Here is a 24,830-nt window from a genome sequence, read left to right as displayed (position 1 = left end):
AATTAAAAATAATACTTTCAATCAGTTGAATACGTATTTGCAAACTTCTGTGGTTTTTACTATTGCCGATTAAAAAAAATGTAAATAAGTGGTAAAAGAAGATTGATTTATAAATAGCATGCGGTTCAGATAGATGAAATTTAAAAGCAGATTATAAGCTTAAAAGGGAAAATGGAAATATGCAGAGCGATTTTCCAATTGGCTTGATACTTAATTAATGTCACAAAAATTGCCACTTCAGTTTTTGCATATTTATTTTTGGATGAAATTTTCTACAATACATGAAACATTTTTATTGATTCCATTCGTAAGCAAGTAGAAAACGCAAATTTTTGTACCATTATTTTTATTTTTAACGCGGCTTCAATTGCGTTGCAAAACTGCTTTCGTTTAATTGGTTTCTTTTAATTTATCGAAGGGCCATTATCACGTTTTTGTCACGTTTGTGGTGAATACAGTCTAAAGAAAATATTAGAGTTTTATTAATTTTTATTGATTGAATTTTCACTAGAAACACGAAACGAGAGCTAAATTTCTAGTTTCATAATTATGCAAAATGTGTTTTTGGGCAACTACACAAAAGAACTCTCAAGTATCAAACACCAAAGATCTGCCAGGGGTACTCTCAGAAATTTATGTGTGTACATTTTTTGTAAATAATTGGAAGTAATGGATTTGTTTTTCATGAACTCCTGAAACATCTCAAACTAGACATAGAAATTGCTAAAACATATACAGGATGTGTCAGAACTTGCGCCTTAAAGAAAAGTTTCAAGTAATTACCAGGAATATGGAAAAAATATTTAAAAAATTTTGACATTTATTTTTTACATTTGACATGGTTTTTTATAATTATTTAGTAAATGCACAACAAATTTGCTAATAAAAGCCACAAATAATACTAAACAGAGTTAGAATTTAAGATACAACTTCCTTGTTTCCTAAAAAATTTAATCTCTCCTAACTTCGAAATTTTTATAGATAAAATTTTTTAACATTTTTTCCATGTTTTTGGTATCGTACAACTTTACATGGCATTTTTCTCTGGGGCGCGAGTTCTGGCACATCCTGTATATGAGTTCTTTCAAATGCAATCGGGAAAAATATGAAATGTTTTATGCAATTTCAACGAAAATTGCGATCTAGTGATAAAAACTTTGACAAAAATATTTTACTTTTTAAACCTAAAATCGATGGTGCAATTTCGAAATTTATTTGTAATTAGTTTGTTTTTTAACGCGTTTCAATTGAGTAGATAAGTTACGATTTATATTCGTTATAGCACAAAATCCCATGCATTTTCTTATGGAGGTCCATTTTACCTTATCGAACAAATGACCTTGAATTGCAAAATGAACCTCTTTAAGAAAATACATGGGATTCTGGGGTAGAACGCCTATAGGTTATCTACTCAAGAAAAACAAAGATATTATTATTAAATTATTTAATGAATAGTTTTTTTGTATGTATTTGCAATAAGTGGAAAGCTTTTTAGATTTAAGTAAAAGGAAAGATTTTCTCATTTCTATTTTTTTTATATCGAGTTTTGGATGTTGATGGTAATTAACCACAGACGTCTGACGATGATGGTGTAAGATAACGACGTTGGGCAACAAGTAAACAGACGCCCTTAAAGTAAGAATTTGAGAAGAAAATTGCCGTGAAGTAGTAATAAAAAAAAACTCTACAATTTATGGCAACCTGGTCTTTATAGTTATGAGGAAGCTTGTGGTTAATTTCAGATAGTATGTCACAAAGTGGTTAAGTTAAGGGATGTTTAATAACGTAAAACATCAAAGACGCATTAGAGCTTAAATTTACTTTGTGAATTTGTGATAATACATTGATCATAGTAATCGACACATAACGAATGTATTTTATCAAGAATTGCCTGAAAATAATAGGGACAAAAAGTGAGAGGGTTATCTAAATTTCCTGCCACAAATTTATGATTTATTACTCGATTTATTCCAACTGAAAATTCAGTTTGGGACTGTGGTTTTTGGTGATTGAAATTAATAGTAGAATTAAGATGTTAATTACAGTATAGTAGGTACCTACTTATGTAAATTACGCTTCATGTTTTACTTAATAATAATAATAATAATAATACATAAAAAACACTTTAATTATATAAACACTCAATTTAGTTAGAGCAAATAAATTGCTCTACTGCATCCAGTTTTCTTATTTGGTTTAATTACATTCTAGGAAATAAAAATACAAAAGTATCAGAACTCTCTTATATAAGACACACGATTTCGCAATTAGCTTCGAATCAAGACTAATTAGAGCTATTAAAAATAGAACTGCATTATTATAGCAACTTATACTCTCTTGATGCTATAATTAAATTAATATTAGTACAGGTGTTCTATTTTAAAACTATAATTTCAATAAAACTTTCTTGTTTTCGTCATGGAATTATAATACTTTTAATAATAACAATAATGAATTGACTATCTAAATGAAACTCACAGTAGTGTTCAATACAATAGGTTTCGAGTAATTTTTAACTTACGTCAATACAATATTCACCGTTGATTATCCTTGACACAACAAAAAAGCAGATGTGCATAAATTTGGTTTTGTTTTATTTATATTAACAATAAAATAAAACAAAGAAAATTCAAGTGAACTTACAATTATTAATAAAAAACCTTGATTAACTAACCAACGATAAGTTACTCTGTGTACATAAAAATTTATGACTTCAGGAATAATTTTTAATATCAACAAATGAATCTTGAATCTTTAACATAAGTCAATAAAGTATTTTCTAATAAATGTTAAACGGCGTAAATTAATTAAGACAGTAAGAATTATTCAATTGGGAGCCGTTGATTCGATTAAATTTCCACAAAGGTGGAAATAATTCCCTATTCTTGTCAATAAATTAAATCAACACTTCCGAGACCGGTGCGCAATACCTCTAATCCCATTGTTCCATTTGGTCGCAAACAATCGATACCACCAAGATCAGTCCTAACTACGACAAAGCTCATTACATGAAGATAAATAAAAGTCCTGATTAACTTTTTCAGCAAAATTGTCATCTTTGTAAAAAGGGAGCGCTTGCGCGCGCTCAAATTGCGGCTCGCGGACCAAGTTTCTCATCACTTGAAAAGCTGCGTTTGTGGTGTAAAGTCCTCAATGATAAATCTTCGTCAATATGTTGAAGAAGTTTCAGGATTGGTTTGTGCCGCCCCAAAGTGACATTGAAACTCTTTAAAAAGTTCCAAAATGAACGTGACAAGCCACAATGTGACTTATTGTGATTTGACGAATGTTAAAAAAGCTTTCTCAGTGTACCATAACTATCTCAGTGTGATAATATGTATTTTCGGTTCGGTGACCAACGTGTTAAATATCTGTGTGTTGACAACAAAACCGATGAGATGTCCGACGAACTTGATCCTGACGGGGCTTGCGCTGGCAAATCTCCTAGTGATCTTGGACTATATCCCCTTCGTGTTTCTTTACAACGGGGATAAGGCTTACGCCTATCACTTCACGTACAAGTTGGCAGTTTTCGTGTTTTTCCACGCCTGGTTTGCTCAATCCTTCCATTTCATCTCGTGCTGTCTTACCGTCATTTTGGCGGTTTGGCAGTACATTGCTATCAAGTTTCCCCAAAACAATAGCAAATGGTGTAGCAATGAAATAACCAAAATCACGATCCTCCTCACTTACATCCTCTGTCCGGTTATCTGCATCCCTCTGAATGTCTCACTGAAAATCTGGGAGAGGCAGATCAGGGTGGACGAGAACGACAAAATAACAAAAACTGGCGCCTACAACGCCACGGTCTATATCACAGACTATGAGAGTGAATATTCTCAATACATAAGTTCTTCGGTGTATGCGATTGCTATGAAGTTAGTTCCGTGTATCTTCTTAACTGTGCTTTCTTCGCTACTAATAGTCGAAATTCTAAAAGCCAAAGAACGGAGGAAGAAGTTGATGACTCCTAAACCGGAAGAGACTGCTGCAATGAGGAAACCTAGTCAGAGGGGTTTAGAGAAGGTCAAGCAAGCTGATAGGACAACAATGATGCTGTTGGCTGTTCTTCTTCTTTTCCTGCTGGTGGAGTTTCCTCAAGCTATCTTCGGACTACTCAATGTTGTTATCGGGAAGAAATTTGAAGTGGAGTGTTATCAAAATTTGGGTATGTTGTTCACTTTTTTAAATATACAGGGTGCGCCAGAACTCGCGCCCCAGAGAAAAATGTCAAGGTGGAAAATATGTTAAAAAAAATTTATTTATAAAAATTTCGAATTTATGAGATTTTAAATTTGGCACTTTGACTATTTATTACTTTTGGAAAAATAATTTTTCAAGTTTTTAGAATATAGAATAGAATAGAAAAAATAATATAATAGTCAAATTTACTCACTTGTGAGTACTTTATCTCACTTGTGAATAATATTTGATTTCTATCACCTAAAAAAATGGTCTAAGGTACCTCAAAAACTCAACCTGTAAGATAAAATAAATTTTATTTTCACATTTGAAGGAAAATCCTTCACTAAAATTAAATTACCGCGAACGACTTATTCCAGCACTCAAATGACGTCATTTGGGTGCTGGAATAGACTTATTCTAACACCGAAATAGAAAAAATATTTTTCCATGTTTCTGGTTTCTTATCTTACTTGAAATGTTTCTCTGGGGCGCGAGTTTTGACAGCCTGTAGCTATAGATTTTTTTAAATTCAATTTTAAAATTAAAAAATTAAATTACCATCTCAATGAGTGATTCCGATATAAAAATGCTTTTTTTCAGTTGGTATTATTCATTTTAATTGATTTTGTTACGAACTTAAGATCGCGTCTTAGAGCTTTTTTGGCGTCTGGAAGGCCTTAATAAACCCGGTTTATGACGGAAACTGTTATTTTGCAATAAATTTGATTAGCGATTAAAAGTTGTTTGAGAGGCTATCATATCTAATAAACTGGAGGGTTTATAATGAAACAAATTAGATAGCGCACCTCGTAAATAAATATAATATTATGAGCGAGTTTTATTTTCCTAAAATCAGAAAATTAATTATGGTTTTCATTTTTCGTGTTTAATGTGATGCCACTTGCAAACTTTTAATTAACTTTCTTGGATAAAATCTACAATCTAATGAACCTATCCTCATAAAATTTCACTACCTATAGTAAGACTAACGCATATAAGGCAATAAATTTTAAATTTAATTTGTTTCTCAGTGTGAAATTTAATAAAACATCATTGCGAAACGTGTCCAACATATAAATTGTCCAAGATTTAATTCAACTATTTGAAATAAGAAAAAGCTCTAATTTATACTTGAAATTACTTTCGAACTTGATGTCATTAATTGTAAAGTAAATTTGTACGATGCTGTCAAATGTGCAGGGACTTAGCTTTAATTTTCCTGTGTACTATTTAAAACATAACTCATAAATTGTATAAAACTTACGGTGTGTCACAATTAATTGCCCAATAGTTGGGTCTGCTCCAGCCGTATTATTTTGCAACTTTAGATGTAAATAACTGTTCACCTAGCTGCAAAAGGTAGTAGAATTTGTATAATTGAGTAAATATACGAAATGCATATTCATATTTGAAAACTCAGGAAATCCAGTTTATTTTAAACTCGACTCAATAACGTTTTATACACTTTTATGATTTTTTTTCGACCCCTAGTGGTGCCTTCAGAGGTGCAAAACACGTTTTGGTCCGATTTTAAAATTCTCTTTTTTCGCAAAAAAATGAGCTTTATTAAAATTTGATTTACATTGAAGCTCATATACGCATGAATGGAGCTGTTTACAATTATATAAAATCCAGCAGTTGAAATTTTTACGTTAGTTCTCTTCTAATTTTTTCGTAACAAATTTATGGTCAATTGAAAAAGTTTCCACGGACATGTATCACGAAAGCAATCGCTTAATGTTCTTACTTAAAATTGGATCTGTTAGATCCAGCCCTCAGTAATCAATAAAAAAATTTATAGACTAGAAACAGCGATTTTTTCACTCCACATGATCCAAATGTTGCTCAATTTAGCCAAACTACCATTTCCATTTTGTTCCATTTGAACAAATTTTCGCACGGATACGCATCAAAATCCAATACGAAACGAGTGCTGGTTCTGATTTTTTGTTAAGTAACGAGTAAAAATATATTTCTACATCCTGAAAAGTCTTTACAATTTTGTGTCTGAAATAAGCTCCACAAATGATCAGATTTTCTCATTGACATTTAATATAATGCTACGAGTTGCTGCAGAAAGCTTTCATTGATGTGCTGCATTTTCCTACATTTCGTATTTAAGCCTTTTTTTCAGGCAGTCTCATATGTTATTGTCTATTTTCCTCTCTGAAAAATACGTAGTATCGTAAACAAAAACCCAGTAAATGTCAAAAGTAACATATATCAGAGCAGAAATTCTAAAGCTCAGTGTACTCCCACATTAAATTATTATTTGGGACTGGTTAAGTGAAATACAGGAAACCATCAACATCCGCATGAAAATTTATTAATGTCGGGTATAAATAATTTATTTATTTATAGCCAAAGGTATTTATTTTACTTAAATATTTATTGGATATAAATTATCCTCGAAAAAAATATTTAATCTGTTTCTTCTGTTAAACAAACAAAACAGTTATATCTAACAACACAATTAAACCCACAAAGGTTATAGTTGTCGTTTTAATTAGGTAATCACAGTGACGTGAATTATTGATTTTCCATACGCGTAAATTTTGTATTGCAAATAGTGTCGAACGTGATTATTAATCAAAAACTCAATTGTTGTGACCAGCGAAAGCTCTCAAAAAGCTTTCTCTGAAGTCTATCGACAACCACAGTCTGAAAAACTAATTCAGCTGAAAGCAAATTAACAAATTTCTGACAGAGAGAATAGAAATTGTTTACTTTTTTGCCCAAAAGTGGTCATTTGTGAGAAAAGTTCCTTACAAATGCGACCCAACCTTGGTGAATAAACTTATTTAAGATGAGAAGTTTACAAGCAAATTAAAGTTAGTTGGTGGGAAGTTCAGTAAAATTGCTGATAAATTAAAGTTGTGTTAATTCAGCACTGCTGCTTTATGGATACCGTCCCCAGAAATTTCAACTTTGATGAAAAATAAAATATTTGATCTCCAGCTTCCGAGCTAATTATTTCCTGAAATTTACGTCCGGTTTTAGGCAAACATAACGCGGGAACTTTTGCAGTGTATCATTTTAACCTAATCGAAAATGAGAGTTTCCTACAAAAGAAAGCACTTTGGGACCATTAGCTAAATCGGCAATACCTTCTGAATTCTTTATCACTGTTTGAGACCGCTTTTAACGTTCGTTAGGCTAGAAACATGTTTATATCAATTTTAGAAATTTATTTTTTCCATTACGGATTATCTCAATCAAGCACCAATGACAGTTTGTGTTGGCGCTGACACGTTTTACGGAAAAATTTCCAATGGAAATCTCAGCAATATTTAATTTCCAGAATAAATTAAATTTATATTCAAAACAAAAACACACGTACGCATATGTGAAGCGTCGGCAACCGTTTATTTTTAACAAAAATGTTTTCTTTTCACTTTGAGTGGAATAAATGTAGGGACATTTTTTTTAATGTCAGGTATAATTTAATACGTTTTGTAATAAAAATAACGTGTCTGGCATAACAAGGATAATAAAAAAGTTAATTGAATTAGGAGTATAAAAGTTGACCAGATTTGAATAAATATTGCTAGTCACTACTGCACATAATGAACTTCAGTTTTAATCGGGATTCTATCATTGCTTGAAAAATGTAATTTGAATCGAAATGTCAGGGTCCTAAGAGTATTAATTCTGGAATTTGGAAGGGAACCAGATTACGTTTCCATAAAAAATAATGACGAAAAAATAATTTAACGTAGAATGGGACAAAGTCGGATTTAATTAGAACAGTTTATGATTTTAATGAACGAGACATGCTGTTTTACTCACAATTTATTTTTTTATTTTGTACCTAATGTTAAAGAGTGCTTTTATCAACTAATTTTAGTAGATAAAGTAGTCTTTTATGGTCATGTGAAATAAAGTAATTTTTGTCTACTGTTTATATTCAAGAAATTCTGGTAGGTGAATACAAAATAAAAAGAAATATTATACACAACGATAAAGATTGTTTATCTACTCGTGAAAAAAGTCCACTCGTGACTTCGTCACTCGTAAACTTAACCTTTTTCACTCGTAGATAAACAATTTTTTTATCGTCTTGTATAATAAATAACTATTTTTGGTCATTAAACCAGCTTTACTAAACTGCTTTACAAATAATGTGTCAATATTTCATAAAATAATTTTTTTATCTACTATCAGTGCAATTTAAGTTTAGGTGCGATGCTCCATCAATCATGTATGAACGATATTTGAAAAGGATCGATCAAGTGACATTACCATTAAAGCGCAAAGCGAAAATTGATAAAATTATTTCTTGATTTATATGTCAGGCACATAGTGAATATCGAAACTGAAATAAGAGATAGACTCCATAAGAAAATTGGAAGAATCAGAAAAAGAATAGAGATAAAGATTTGTGTGAATAATATAACAAACATTGTTAAGCAAAATATAGAAATATTCGTTGTTTGAATTGAAGCAAAGATGAAAATTTTACACCGGATTTTTCAGCATCTACTTTTATCTCTCCTCGATCCTATGTATTTTAAAAATTGAATTATTTGATATTTTATCAAAAATGAACATGTTTTTCTATTATATGAGAAAGTACGTTTAATTTTATTACTTTCTACATGTTACTGATATCCAAAAAACTATTAATATTAAGTTTTTTTTTGCTTTTATACTTATACAAAATTAATTAATCATTAAATTATTTAAAATTTCTACAATTGTATGTACTTATGTGTGTATCGCATCCACTGGCAATTAATTTAAGACTCATCATACATGAACAGCATTAAAAAGTGTAAACATAAATGAGAACTTTCATAATTATTTAAACTCGCTTTGAATAAAAAACAAATCGAGGAAGTTCAAGCGCACATTTTCATAATTTAGATACACTTGTACGTGGGTTTTAGTTTTATTTCCCTCTTCGTTTTCCATGTTTTTTATAACTCATACATTTTATTATCTCTCGGGTTACATTTTATATATACTTGTAGTTGTTAATTTAACAATTTCACCATATTTATCCCCATTATGGTGCAAAATAAAATTCACATATAGATTTCCTGTCATCTTTCATTCTCAAGCTTTTCTTTTTCACTTTGTGTCAGTTACACACATCTCTCGCTTTTTATAAGTAATAATATAAAAATACATTATTTGATGTAATCTGAGAAACAATTATACCAAATGTTAAATCTGTTTTACGACCAAAGTGATTTCAAAGATTTCAGCCACTGAATTCGGACAGCAAATGTGATTTCTTTTCTTCTAAACTAGACCTGAATGACAGTTTATTTAGTTCATTAATAATTAATTAATTTTATTTATTATAATAAATAAAACTTTTGATTGATTACTGCAAATTTACTTAATGCAAATGGAAAGGGTACTTCATTTGGGTGTGAGACTTGAGCAATTTTTTAACATTAGGGCTTGTGTAAGAGAAGTCAGCATTTATTTCAATAAAACTTACAAAAGACTCCGCATGTGGCAATTTTTCGATGCCAAAAGTGTAGCAAGATTATTAGGAAGGAGAGTTTAATATAACCCCAGAGGGGGGTTGTTAATTTCATCAAAGTTTGGGAGGAAGATGAGGTTTTTGGGCACACAAGGCGTATTTATCATTAATGTAAATGTACGAGTAGCTACAACAATGTTCATTTAAGAACAATACCTGCGCTTTATTATGGAATTAACAACACCAATTGCAAGCCGATGAAATTTCTTAATTTATTTTTCCAGGTAATAAATTGCGTCTCAAATTACTTGCGATTCGTTTATTTAATAGAAAGTCGATACGAAACGACATTTTTATTAGAAAAATGAAATAAAAAAATTTCCATTGAAGCGAACGGCTCTGTTAGTTATCATCGAGCAAAATAGCCAATTTTAAAGAAAATTGCTCGGGTAGTGTTTATTTGAACCGAGCCGCTGAAATGTAGTGGTAACGGGTGTTTAAATAACTGGTTCTTGAAATAATTTGATTCGAACAATACACAAATAATGTAAAAGAACATTTCCGTTTTCATTACATGAGGCAACAGCTGCGCTGAAACACTTCATTTTGAAGCACTGTTGCGGAATTTACGTCTCCGATTCAATTCATTCAAACTTATTGACATTTCAATTCGATGTTTTGTTGTAACTCTTGCAAGGGTACGCAAACACGAGCTTTCATCGGGCTTTCTCAATGATATGTTTCCTTTGGTACTTATGGAGATTAGATTTTCCGAATAATTCAGCAAATTTACGTGTGCGCCTATTTCAAGACTCTAAATAAACCGAAATTGCCTCCAGATTTTTAAAAGTGAAAAGTTTCAGCAAAGGGAAGCTTGCTGAAATGGAAACTGAATCAGGCAATAATTGGTTTTGGGAGGCACAAAGCGACGACCCGAAATCTTTTTTTCATGAAGAAGAATTGCCAAAGGCTCATTTAAATAGAATTGTTTCTATAAGGGTTTCACAACGATTTTTGAGCTTATTAATGATTTCTACTTTAATTAAGTGTAGAGTCAGTTTCTGTTCTCGGCCATTTATTATGTCCATAAGTTAGGTCAGGCCTAGGACAAGGAGAACAAAGCTTATTTAGAGTAATTCGCTCTGTAAAGGATCATGTTGTGAGGTCAAAGGTTATCGAGTTAGAGATCGCCACATTCGACATGGATGGTCATTGCTTCTGACGCCTGCTACTTGGCACTCCGTTATCTGAGAAATCTTTCCAGACAGTACAACAAACTCAAACAAACTAATTTAGTGTCAAACTAGAATTTCAAAATCACGCACTTTAGAAGTCAGTGATGTTAATTGTAATAGGTTGAGATTGCTGATGCTATCAAACGAGACAAGATAAAAAATTGTACATTTACTTGGATTTATATTACATCATCTAAAAAATCACTTATACTAAAAGAGATTTTTCCGTCGAAATCAATTGTGCAGCAACTAGGACATTTCCTCACGTTCCAGTAGACACCTAAGAAGATTGCAATCCTTTTGAAAGTGGAAATACATATTTTGAATCCGTTTGTAATGTGTATATTTACTAAAGCAAAATGTAGGCTCAATTCCATTTTTACTGATCTCATCATGAACTATAAACGTAAAAATAGATTTAATTATTGGAGATTTGCGACGATTCAACACCTCCAATCTCTGATAATGCTCTCGGTCCATTATGGAATAATTCGATGATAGAAATTTGTTTACTTTATTAAATATTATTAGACACGTGTAAAAAAACCGAAAGTAAAATCGGTTTTCTATTAACAGTAATGAAAGTGGGTGTTGCGATTTATGAATAGATAAATCACGCATGGATACGTCAATATTCTGTTATAATTAAGTGTTGTCAATTGCCATGCCTAAAATATTAGCACAGTTACGGAGTATGAGCATCGATATCTTATTAATATCGACATTGTTTATCTTGCCTTCATAATTAATACAGCATATGTTGGTAATTTTCTGGTTACAGTTACTGATGATCTGCAGAACTGAACCGTTTTTATGTGCTTTTTTGCAAAATAACATTTAAACGACGGATATGTGGAGCTGTTTTTCAAACTTTTATAAATATTTGCTTAAAAAATCCTAATTTTTGTAGTAGATGTTGAGTGAACGACTTGATTTTTTCCAATTAAAAATTGTGTGCTAATTCTTTTGCTTGTTTCAGGTGATATCGTAGATGTCCTTACCTTGACGATTTCTTCCATCAACTTTATTCTTTACTGCATCATGTCAAAGAAGTTTAGGACGGTTTTCAAGGAACTCTTCTGTCCATATATTCCGTGTTTTAACGGTTCAAAAGAAAATTGGATTTCGTTACAAACTATTCAAACATCTTATGTATAGAATGTTGTAAATAAACAATTTATTTATGGACTATATTAATTATGAACGTTAATTAAATAAATGTTACTAAACAGGGTATTCATTTAAAAGTATTCATTCAATAACGTGATAAAAGATCTCATTTTGTGTTAAATGTTAACAAAATGTTCTTAACAGTAGAGCCCTCAATAAAGTTCTTGAACAAGATTCGTTGTCGTTTTCTCTTTAGAAATGACACACCCAGTTTATTTAGGTAAAAATGTCATTTAGTAATGAATTAAAAAAAACTATTATACTTCACTCAAGACAAAAGTAAAACACACATCAGTTATTAAATTTCATCATAAAAGTTGCCGTGAATTTATTTATCGATCTATGAAGTCTTTTACCTTTTCCCTTATCCTATTTCCTGTTTTTGGCAAGTGAATAATACATTGAACTACCCTTCCGTTTTACGATGTGAGTACAGTTAATCTCCATAATGTATGTATTTAATGTAAGCATTTAACTTGATTTTTTTTCACTTTGTTATTTCTATACCATTTTGAAAATTGATTGCACGGTAAATCCGACGGATATAGGAACCATTTTCATTAAACCTGACGACGTTTTCAGATATTGAAGTCTATTATTTGAAGAAAAAATGTGAATCAAAGCAATTTTGTTCACCGTTCGCTAAAAGTCACGTCTCGTATTCAATTACCTTTTATTATAGTGAGACTCTTCCATTCCGTTGCCATAAACAGAGTATTACTGAAAATATATAACATGTTGCGAATTGAATTTTGAATTGAAAATTCTACATGCTTATTTCCTCTCTACACGTATGAAATGAAACAATAAGAGATATTTCGAGTGTCAGTCGTAAACGCTCAAATGTGACTACAATAAGCTAGACACAAAACAGAATCAAGAAATATTACAGGTGCTCTTCATGCATTGATTCGGGTGTTTCAAGAGACGAATTAGTAAAAAACATGATATGTTAAGGAAGTCGGGATTATATTTTGTACTTTTTCTTAGGAAAAATAAGATATCAAAATTAAAATGTGAAATATTCGTAAAGAAAACTTGTCTAGAACACTTTTTTTGATTTGTTTTGGTGTGTATTATTTTTAGTAGGGTAAACTTCATAAAAACTCACTTTGAGTTTAGGCTTATTGGCTGTAAAAATCCAAAGCTTTAATAAGCTCTGGCTTTAATAAACTTTTCCTTTTAGTTAAACTTTTTTTTATATTAACATTGTCACACCAGAAATCTTTAAAAACATTTCGTCTAAGAAATCCATTTATCCTCTCCATTTTCAGAAAAAATAAGAAAACCAGATCATTATAACCACAAGGGACGTACGAAGTTGCGATACTTATCACGTTATCACGCACAAAAAAATAATGAACTTGGGGAAGGGCACAAAAGACATTAAAGGAAAAGATGTAATTGCTAAAAAAGAAAAATGCTTATCAAGAGAGAACCTCCACTTTATTGTAATTTGCACGGGTTAGCCTCCAATAACTGTCAATTTTAAAACTTTCTTAAACGTAACTTTGATAAACTTAAAAAATGGTTTTTCTGTGACTGGGAGAGATATTGTTAGTGGCGGAGTCCGTGTCTTCCAGAGCAAAATCTCGGATCATTATTATACATTAAATGCCTGAATCTCATATCAAAATTTACACCGTTCACGATTCTCCCAGTTTGCTACCAACTTCGATAAATTTCTAGGAATGATACCAAAAGAGCCATATTTTACGAAAAAAATTCGCTTCAATTATATTAATACAAATATTAATTTAAATGTATCAGTTGAAGAGTTTTCAGATTTTTAAAGAAATGTAATTAAATTAATTGCAGTTGCAACTAAGAATATTTTTATTTCTACATTTTCTTTCGTTGAGATAAAAGAAGTTTACCTAGTCGCTTTTGTACAAAGAAATTAGAAGCAAAGAAACAAGAAAAACAAACAATTACCGGTAAAGGATTTAAAAAAGTGTGTTTAATTAGCTTTCAAACAAAATAGTAAAAATGGCGATTTAAGAGAAATAACGTCGATAATTAGAAAAGTTAAACAAACAGACAATTGGTTTATTTTATTTTTTTTTCTATTGTGAATAACATTTTATAAATACCTACATAGTAAAAAGTTTTTCGTTGCTTTGCCTAGGTTAAATTGTCGCATTTCATTTATTAAATACCACTCCTGACTTTGAGGTATCGATTTTACGTTTACAGATGCAACACATAATGATTGAAAGGGCACTTTACACAATTTCATTCCGGTTTATCTATTTTCTGTCACTAGCAAATTCAAATGCATTACGGGTGTTTCATGTGGTCAGTGTGAAAGACGTAATAACAAATTGTGTGCCGTTATCCTGCAAGATGTGTGTTCTCAAAGAACAAATATTTTTATAATAATATAGTACATTATATCCTGAACTAAATTTTAGTAACATGCTTCGTCTATAATACCAAACATGTTGCATGTATGCTCCAGGGTAATGATTCTATGTTCCGCCCGTTTGTTCATTGGTTAGACAATATGAGATTGAGCTTTATCGGGGATTAACTGAACAGAGAGATGAAAATAGAGCACAAATTGTTCAAACACGTCTGTGATATTAATTAGATCTACCTTTAATTAAAACAGCTTTATCAGGATTGTGAGAAATCTAGTCTCGTTATTACAGAGTTTGTGGTTTTTTAATTAAATTACCAATGGTTTTGTCACTGTAAGCAAGTTACATTTGCAATCAATACAACTTCTTTGCATTGTCAAGGCAGAGGATTAATTAATGTTTCGTTCATTGTATGTACGAGTTGAGTACCTACGCATCCTAGCTAACACTTTATTCATTCAATGGGTGCTTTACTGTATATTAAGTTGCATATGCACTTGTCATAAGCAGAACATCAAAAGAAATTTTCTGACTGCTGAAACATCAGTTGTATAAAACACTTGCACAGACTTCTATAAGCAGGAGAATAAAGATTAAAATTGTTTCAGCTATTTTTTAAAGGCTTAGGAGAGTGCAAAATGTAATATAGACTAGAAATTATCTCGTTTTTCAATAGAATAGAGGTTTTCTCCCAGAAGGTTCACGGTCGGATTATCGAAGTTTCCTCTTCTTCTGACTAGCGCTGATGTCAAGACGTCCACTGTGATAATCCAATTCGGACATAAGATATATCACATACACTTATAATGCTTTAAAAAGCTTTAGAAATGTTTGCAATGTCTCCTTACGTAAAGAAACTTAAACAAATTACATTCTTCGTTGATTTAAACGAATTCATACATTTGTTTAGTACAAATTATATGTGAAAAAAACCAAAGTAAAAGTCCATTTAGAATCAGAAACTTCAGTTTTTAATTTTCGACTTGTGACAAATAATGTTAAAAAATTCCGTAGGCACTTAGAATAAGTAGAGAAAGTTAGAAGTAATCTCGTTATTTGAGCTCTCTTTGACAGTTTGAAAATAACGAGGAGATGCATCTTCTGCGTCAGTTATGACTTAATAACTTTTAAACTCAATTTGAATATGAATTCAATTCTAGAAATATGTAAAATGGAATTATATCAACACTTACTTCTACCGAGTTGTAAAATGCAAACAAACTGTCAAGGACTTAACTACATACATACTTACAGTTTAATGTAACAGTATATTATTTTATTAGGAGTAAAAATAATAGTTTATGTCACGAAGATGAACTTTTATTTACTCCGAATAACATATTCATACCAAGAGTTATTAGTGCAAAATGTCAAATACTGATGATCTAGAATGTACCTCTCCAGAAATTACTGAATCAGTGAAAAAAAACAACATTAGTAAATGTCATCGTAAAAGTAAAAACGCTTAAGCGAAGAAACAGAATATTTGCTCCATGGTTAGAAATTTAAACTTTTAATAGTGACATTTAGTAACAACTTAATAAGAGTGATGGTCACTTTTGTGGCGTTGCGGATACCTAAACTATTTTGTAGGAATCGACCTATTTGAGTCTTTTGGTAGTTTTTTTCAATTTTTAAATTTCATTTTTTAAGATGAGCATCAAATTTCTAGAACAAGCATGTTAAACAGTGCGGGAAGTGATCAATTTGCGTGTGAAAATGTTCAATTCTTTAGTGATTTTAGTGTTACAAGGTTGTATTTTGAGGAAACAGAGTAACAAAATCGTCGTTGTAAATGCGAAATTTAAAAAAGCCTATCTTATGTATGTCTTTTTCTAGGTGTTTTATTGCCTTCTTCTGTTTTACGGCAATGCTAAGTGAAAAATACAACATACTAAAATTTTTCTCTCGGAAAGTTAGCGCTTGAGGTGCAAATAAAACAGCGAGCGTAGAGTATAAAAATATATTTTGAAATTAAATAGGACAGTTTTATGTATATTTAAATTACGGTTTGTACAAAACGTTGTTGTCTTCTGACTTAATTACAATCAAGAATACCAGCAAGGTTATGGCTGTGGCGGCATTTTCACTATACAATGAACACATCTCAATATGTAGGGAAATAAAACACATATTTATCTAAACCTACTATATTACAACTTAGGATACGATAAAATGGCAAGTTTAAATATTGACACTTTGTTTCAGCTCTAAGAACTGGAATGGTACGTGGAAAGTACAATGTTTATGTTCGACGATCAAATGACCTCGACGATGCGAAGCTCCTACAACTAAGACAGTCTCTCCTTTCATCAACACCTGTCCCTCTCCATTGCAATCCTCGGGGTACGACATTTTCATTACTCTAGTTTGGGGGTAACCAAGTTTCGTATTGCCCGAGACGGTGTAGGACCGACTGGGGGGCACTGGAGGAGGTCGTTCCAAGTCAAGTCCGAAGAGATTGCAAGTCTGTTGAATTATTTTAGCGTCGCATTTTTCATTAGGATCGGGAGGGGGCGTCCCGGCGATGGGTTGGGGTCGCGGTCTCGCAATGGCGCCCCCTATTGGAGTCCGACTGTTTAAAGTGTTGGTATTGGGGGCGGTTTTGTGCTCTTTCTCGCGACGCAAAGCGGCCCATCGGTACCGGCAGTGCCACCCCCTCCAAGTAGCCTGGATCAAAGTGGCAGCCTTTTGGCGAGTTTCAGTCCGGAGTTTTTCCAAGTGCTGTCTTATTCCTTCACTGAGGAAAATGTGCCGCTTGCCTAAAGCCCAACTCGTGGATACTAGAGTGTTGTGTTGTTTGGAAATTAAGTCGACAACGTACTGGAGGATTAGATGGCAGTCATCCGTGACTTTCTCGTCGGTGCGGTGTAGCCTCGCGAAAGGGGCCAAGAGTCTGTATCTGGCATTGAACGCTTTAAAGCGCATTCTATGTGGGTATCCTCCAGCCATGAGATTAACAGTTTCAAGAACTTGCAACGAGCGGATCTGTCGGACAACAGTTCCGCGATCGAATCTGTTGGGAGTCTCCTGTGAGTTGCTGCGAATGCACCTCACGAAATGAGGTCTAGCGTGAACCAAAGTCCGCAATAAATTATCAAGTCGTGTATGGAAATCTTGCGTCAGTGTTGAGACGGGTTCGTCGCCATTTAAAAGGTCGGTGTGAGACGTTGGCGATATCCGGAAGCTAACCCCTCGAGGGACGTTTTCGACCGAGTACAAAGCCTTCAATTCGCTCCCAAATAAATGTGTAGCGAACCCGAAATTACAATTGTGTTTGTAAAACACCGCCACTAAGTCATCGGGAACGACGTCTTTATTGGTATCGAGGAAGTCAGTAGCGTCGTAGACGACTCTACCAGCGAAATGTTGGATTCCGAAGAGGCGCGGATCGACCGGTTTTGGCTCGAAGAGCCTACTATTGTGTTTGTGTTGCACGCTGATTTTAGATACGTAAGACTCGGCGGTGCCTCGAATTGAGCATTCGACATCCAGCATACTCAACAGACCCGTCCGTAACGACGAGATCAAGTCGATACAAGGGACATTATCAACGTAATCCACCTCGACCTCGCAGTTTATTCCTTCATCTCGACACGACTCGATACTCGACTTGAAAATATGCGTATTGTAGAAGTGCTGCATTGTCTCTGCACATAAATTGATACAGAGATGCTCCAACTGGCTCGGCTTCGGATCCTCAAACCCAAACATGTCCAATATCCCGATAAACCCATCAGTGGCGTGTCTCACAGCATTGTTAAGGGCTGCCATTGACTTACTTCCAGCGTTGGTACTACCATTTACCGTTGACGCATGTTGACTTGTAACCTCAGCTTGGTTATGCACCGACTCATTCGAATCCGAGCTCAAAGTCCCCAAAGTCGACCCCAACCTCTTCAAACTGTTCGCCCTCCGTACTATAGTAGCCACAGTACGACAATATAGCGCCTTTGCGAGACAATCCCGAGTCATGTTTGACATATTCGCGTCGCAGACCGACTTGACCAGTTGTCCTCGAGCATTATGGGTGCGAGTGGTAAGGCCGCGGAAGAGTGCAGCCCCTGACACTCCCAACAGCCCCGCAACTGCATTCAACTCCGTGTCGCCCTTCACGTCAACCTCTAACCCTTTCCCATCTAAAAATTGCACGTTTCCCAGGAGTAGTACCGCCGCTAGAACCCTCACAACATCCAAGAACGGAATACCAAGGATGCCCAAACAGGTCTTCCATGTTTGAAACCTGAAACTGAAAGTTTGACTTGGATTTGCAATGAATGGATGAGTCACCTCGAGGAGTCTTCGGCCAGATCTTGGCGCGTATCGCCGTGTTGCAAATATCGCAGAGTGGCCGGTGTGTGACCTTCTAAGTTTAGTTTGCTGCGCTCTTCGGACGACAAACCCGCGAGCATTTGGTAGAAAATATGGTAGTTTTTCTCGCCCGGCAAGGGCCGAATCACCCGAGTCTGGTCGAGGAAGTAGCAGTGGATTTTCGTCCGGTAGAGTGCCCCATCTGTGACCTGCACTTCGATGAACTGGCCCTGAAACAGATTGTTTTTGGACTAGACTAGACAAGGAGCAAACGCACAATTCGGCTCGATTCCGAGTTGGTGGCGGTTTTGGCGGAGCCCAACGACCGCAAGACGGTGAAAGCCGCGGCTAAATGCTTGAAAGCGTCTGTTTCGGGACCTCCGCCAGCGACGGCAAAAAGTTGTCGCAGAAGCAACATGGAAGCATGGCTTTTACCGGAGCCGCTGGTTCCTGTAAAGTTGAATTGATTAAGGAGGTCTTTAGGTGTTTGCGCATACCTGAAAGGATGATTGCTTGGGGATAACCCGTTTCGGATTGTTGCCGGACGGCTTCCTGAACTACCCTGTTTAGTTGGGGGCTCAAGGCCAGGCCGCGAGTACTGTTCAGCGTTAATGGATTGCCGACGTCTCGGTATGGGTTCACACACAAGAGAATCGGACCCACGTTTGTCTACAACGAAAGTGCATAATCATTCACCGCTTTTGTATGCAGAGCTGTTGAGGAAGACTGAAAACGCTTTCAGCAATCACTTGACATTTGTCCACAAATTTTCAATTAAAATGTTGAAAAGTCAGTTGCATTAATCCAAATACTAGAATGAAATTTCATTTATTTTCTTATTACTGCCAGAAAGCTAAGAGGATATTATTACAAGTCAATAATGAAATCAGTAACCAATATCCTCAGTTTCATTCTCTGATTCACAAGGGATTACATCTAAATTTAAGATGGCACTGCTGTAATCATTACCGAACGATATTGAACAAGAAAACCGTGGACTTCTTACTGCGTGAAAAATGCTCATAAAAATTTAATAGAGAGAAGGTACTAAGGTGCATAAAAAAGTCTCGGGAGTAACTATTGTGCAGTAAATCATTTTCTTAAAAGCGACAATTTTCCAATTTCCTCTGCAAAACTTTCCGCAAACGCAAATTAAATTCTCTCCTGCAGTTGAATCTTAATTGCACCTTATTAAAACTTTACATCCGTAATGTCCAATCATTGTCAACAATGTAAATAAATTTTTCATTGCTAATTAAATATCCGTACGTAAAACGCACAACTTATCCGACTTATTTTTTAATTGGTTCAACTTGACGCAAATTTCTTTTCGTGTGGTGCTAATAACGCGTGTCGGAGTTGAAATTGCAGCTAACGAGGTGGAATTGCATTTTTCATTTTAAGTGAACTATACAGAATGTGTTAGAACTCGCGCCCTAGAGAAAAATTTCAAGTAAGATAAAGATAAGATACCAGGAACATGAACAAAATGATTAAAAAATTCTATCTGTCAAAAATTGTGATATCTATTTGTTTTTTGACATTTGACATTTTTTATGTCTATTTAATGATAGTGATGATCTCTTGTATATGTTTTTTATAATTGATTAGTAAAGGTACAAAAATTTTGCCAATAAAAGCCACAAATAACATTAAACAGAGTTACAATTTCGGATACAGCTTCCTTGTTTCCTCTTCTAATAGCCTATATCAAAAAAACTTGAAAAATTATTTTTCCAACAGAAATAAATAGACTCAAAATGCAAAATCTAAACTCTCATAACTTCAAAATTTTTATAGGTAGAATTTTTTAAATATTTTTTCCTTGTTCCTGATACGAACCTTACATGGCATTTTTCTCTGGAGCGCAAGTTCTGGCACAACCTGTATTTGTGTTTAATTAAGAGCGTCAGTGCATTATTACGTTCTCATAGTAAATTCGCATTTTCAACGTGTAGATATTAAATTTATGTACGAAATCTCATGCATCGGGTTTCTACAGACTTTATTATTAAAGAGGAAGAGGATTTTCGTCACAACATGCGGATAAAGCTCGAGTTGTGAAGCTTTAGTAGAATTGGCAAAACAAGTAGGAGTAAGAAAATTAGAGAATAAAATATAACAGAGAACACTCCAGTGGGCTTGCCCGTAAGTAGTTGTTTTCATCGTTCTTTGAGGTAAATTACAAACAAAAATTGTTGTGAATTATTAAGTGCCTACTTAAGTACTCCATAAAGTGTAAAATTATTTGGAGCTTTTGACGCTAACGCTGAAGCAACCTCTATAACCAACATGTGTAATAAAAGCGAATTTAATTAGGGATTTATTTTGTTGTTTATTTGTTCTTTATTTTATTATTTCATGTTATTATGCTAACTGAATAATTGATATTTATACAGTTTACTCATTTGTCTTGTAAAGCTTATCATTTTCACATTCAATTTCTTAGAATAATTTATAGTATCTATGTTAATTTAAGACAGATACGTTATAAATTATGCATGAATGAATATGTAAAATATACAGCTGATTACACAAAATTATTGCATCATTTAAATATATATTAAATTTTGTCATGGGATTTTTTATTATACTATTATCCTTTAAAACAACATGAATATTAAACAAATTGTAAGAAAAATGAAGTAATTTATGATTTTTTAACGAATTTCTTTAATCCAGTTTTATTTTAAAAGTAAGAATCTATTAATGTATAATTAAATTTTCAGTAGCCTCAAGCGTTTATAAACGTACTAAAACATACATTTAAGTAGATTTATCAAATCAATTGGTCAAACGAAAAGCGTTACTATAAATAATAATTAACTTCGTGTGAATCTAAAAAAAGTAGATGCATGTTACAAAAATTGATAAAATTGTAATCAAAAGCTTTTTTAGCAAATAAACGTTTCCAAAAGTACGTTTCAGTTATATTTAAACTTTGAATTTGAATAACTTTTAAAGGAAGTAAATTGGAAAAATACATAACTTTCCCTAAAGGAGAAAACTTTTAGAAATACTTTATTAAACTGCCTCCTCACTCAAGTATCTCATTATTACTTTTTATTTGCTATGCTCCGCCCTTCATCCGTTGGCAAACAAGATCTTTTCCAACATTAGCTTTACTAGCTTCTCTTTTAATTTTATTGTTATTAAATTTTATCATAATTTTTACTGTTTTGATTAAATTTTGTTATTGAAATCACATTGGGAAATTAAGTGGAAGCCAGTTTAGTATTCTTCCTGAAACAAAAAGAAACAGGTCGCCCTTTTGGCGTAATGAAGCTCATATTGCCTTTATTATTCCACCCAGGAAGAAATTAACATAATAAGTGGTTTTGGGGGAAACTAATTTACAGTTTACAACAATTTTAATTCATTTAATTTGTAACGAAAGTACTGAATACTGTTGGAATTGTATTATTCCACTTCGATCACAATAAAGCTTCTCTAATAAGTTTTTCAAAGAACGGTCATTGGTAATTCTTATATAATTGTAATTCAAATTTATTCCTATTGTACTCAAGATGAGATGTAAAAATCTCATTATCCTCTTCTAACCATTCTCGGATGAAAAAAATTATAACCCAAGAAGCAATTGTTCTTGATAAAATCTGAAATGATTGGGTTTTCAGTGAGGCTGATTTGCCGATTTTATATCCACTTTGCTGTTCAAAAACACTGTTCTCATTAATTCCTTCCAATTTTGAACCTGAAGTACCAATATTCAAGCTTCGAAGCAGCTGAACTATCGTTATTTATATTATTGTGGCAAAAACAAGGGAATTACCATGCACTGATGTTTAATTAAGCACCGCAATTGGCTGCATCGGAAAAAGCATAATTATCGCCGGAAGGAGCGTGATTATCAGCTTGAATGAACGTAATTATTAAGCAATCTAAATTTGATTAAAAGTGCTCAGACTCATTTATCAATTTGTCATCTGAGTATAGACAGATTTAAGAACGAATTTTGATACGGAAACTGACATGAGACCATTTTTCATTTCACTTCATTTGGTGATTCCAATTTGTTGTATGTATTAGTTTCAATAGATGTCGAGGGTAAAATTTCATCGGACATGATTTTGATGCATTAACAATAATTTAATCAAATATAATTCTCTACATTTTGTTGAAAACAAAATGGTAATGAGGTTGTAACGAATTCATTAATTACTTTATTCAATCAAATTGAAATAACAACAAAGAGAAACTAACTAATTTTAGCCTAAACTACCGCAGTTTTGTAAATACGAGTACACATATGTAAATATTAATTAACAAAAATCGTATTAGTTTGTTAATTTACATAATGGATAATGGAATAGGTAATATTTAACGGATGTTAAAAGTTCCTTCAAACACCTCTTTAAAAAACTAATGCAGAGGACTCACATAATGTTTGAAGTTCTTACATTTAGAATTTTTTTATGTTGTGTAAATTACCTATTTCCCTTGCTTCATAAAGCGAACGCTTGAAAAATAAAATGTAAATTAAAATTGATTGTAATTATGAAGGTTCATAAATAAAGATAACGCAATTTTCCCCAAAATTTTTACACACTAAGCTTTCCTTTCAAAAAATTATCACTTTGCTAAACACTGTAAAGGAGAATCGGAACTTCATTTATATTCCAGAAACGTGGAAAGTCTAGAGAAACTGGGGACAGCAATTTAAGTCTTGAATGTTCTCTGTCTGATAAAATTTCTGTAATTTTTATCTAAATTCGCCCATTTTGTCGAAAATAATTATGGAACTCAATTCTTTAGAAGAGAAAAGCTCACCATTTTATTCATCTGAATTATTTATTTTTCAATTTACGCCAAAATTTCACATTTAACACAAAATTTAATTTCAATATAATTTAATGTTTAATTAAGTGCGATAAGACAGAATCAAGTTTTATATTTTATAGGGTAAATCCGAGAAAGACTGTAGAACTTCTAACTTGATATGATTATACAGGCTGTATTATAAAAAACGCCCCAAGATATAATTTCATTGCTTTTAAAGAGTTATAATTTTTTATTGCTCAAAGTTGAACAGTTTTTCGTTATCAATCCTTTGCTTATCTTAGATAAAATGAATAAAAATTCTTTCCACAGTCTACTTTATTTAATTTAATTTTTAAATTGCCTAAAATCAAAAGTTAGTGATAAATAATAAGTAATAAGTAAGTGAGATTGTTGAAAGACTATTTAATGAGGAATTCAAAAATAATAAAATATACAGGGTGTTACATTTAAAAAAATTCAAATTAATGTCACTTCCGGTGAAACCGGAAGCAGTATTAAATAAGCAGCTGTCCGAAACAATAGATGCCAAAAAACTGTTTAACTTTGGTCTAAAAAATATTGTTATATCTTTAAAAAAAAAATTATGGCTTGGGGCGTTTTTTATAATACAGCCTGTATAATTTAATTTAAGGACCACTTTTATTGAGTATAGTTTTTTTATGTATTTTTAGTGGAAGCATGCTTACAATTACATTAAAAAAGGTGCATAATTTTTGGAGCTGGTTTTTCAAAATGTACTCCATCTCTCCCGGGCTTACTCTACTCTCATACTCATCACAATTCTCAAAGCGGTTCCATAATACACTAAATAAGTTACAAGTTTCTGAGTTAACTGAGCCACTCTTTGTTCTTAAATGGAATTAGAAACCACCAGAACATAAATCAGGTCGTGCGTGGGATATTTTATTCGCTAACAAAAGCAGCTCCAGTCAATTCTCTGGCCGATTGAATTTCAGCGCGAAATTTCGAGTCCGCCTCTGACCACACCTAAAGTTCATATTCCGGAAAACCTTTGAAAAAAATCATACCAAGAGCGATATTTTTCTGCTTTTCACTGATTGTGGGGCCCCTGTGTTCATTTCTGAGGCTGCTGAAGCTGCGGTATGTAAATGCAAGAGGAACCGTCGTTGTTTTGTTGGCAAGTTCACGGTCAGGCGTAAACAGGGCCGGCCCCAGGCAGCGCGACAGGTGCTGCCCAAGGTCATCTCTGTTCAATGACCAATACTCACGTAGAAGTTGGAAGCGTTGAATCGCGCCTGGAGGCACTTCATCACCGCGTCTTCGGTGAGAGGCCCCTGCAGGTGGATGAGGTCGTCCAGGTCGGCCCCC

At 33.1% G+C, this 24,830-nt stretch overlaps 2 protein-coding genes across 3 annotated transcripts in view; one reads left to right on the top strand and one right to left on the bottom strand.

Moving 5' to 3' along the window:
- Positions 1–3,134: 3,134 nt before the first annotated feature.
- LOC123014531 (G-protein coupled receptor dmsr-1-like) lies at positions 3,135–12,196 on the top strand. 2 transcript variants are annotated; one of them, XM_044413694.1, is made up of 2 exons: positions 3,135–4,168; positions 11,837–12,196. In XM_044413694.1, exons 1-2 carry the CDS (start codon positions 3,244–3,246, stop codon positions 12,013–12,015), a joined length of 1,104 nt encoding a protein of 367 aa, XP_044269629.1. In that variant the 5' UTR covers positions 3,135–3,243; the 3' UTR covers positions 12,016–12,196. The 2 variants fall into 2 exon arrangements, 1 of the variants encoding a protein (XP_044269629.1); XR_006413325.1 differs by lacking the exon at positions 3,135–4,168 and adding an exon at positions 11,486–11,620 and having other exon boundaries at positions 11,837–11,962.
- A 4,143-nt stretch (positions 12,197–16,339) lies between these two features.
- LOC123014560 (unconventional myosin-IXAa) overlaps positions 16,340–24,830 on the bottom strand; it is a 23,085-nt gene continuing 14,594 nt past the window's right edge. The window contains 5 exon segments of the mRNA XM_044413736.1: positions 16,340–18,633; positions 18,681–18,931; positions 18,979–19,151; positions 19,199–19,370; positions 24,731–24,830. The exon segment at positions 24,731–24,830 is cut by the window's right edge and continues 83 nt beyond it. Of these exon segments, the coding sequence (XP_044269671.1) occupies positions 16,575–18,633; positions 18,681–18,931; positions 18,979–19,151; positions 19,199–19,370; positions 24,731–24,830 (2,755 nt within the window). The 3' untranslated portion in view covers positions 16,340–16,574.

Source organism: Tribolium madens, unplaced genomic scaffold (assembly GCF_015345945.1).
Source record: "Tribolium madens isolate multiple individuals breed KSU strain unplaced genomic scaffold, Tmad_KSU_1.1 Scaffold_97;HRSCAF=244;Tcas5.2_LG3a, whole genome shotgun sequence".
Lineage (NCBI taxonomy): Eukaryota > Metazoa > Arthropoda > Insecta > Coleoptera > Tenebrionidae > Tribolium > Tribolium madens.
This window is presented reverse-complemented; position numbering and strand designations above follow the sequence as displayed.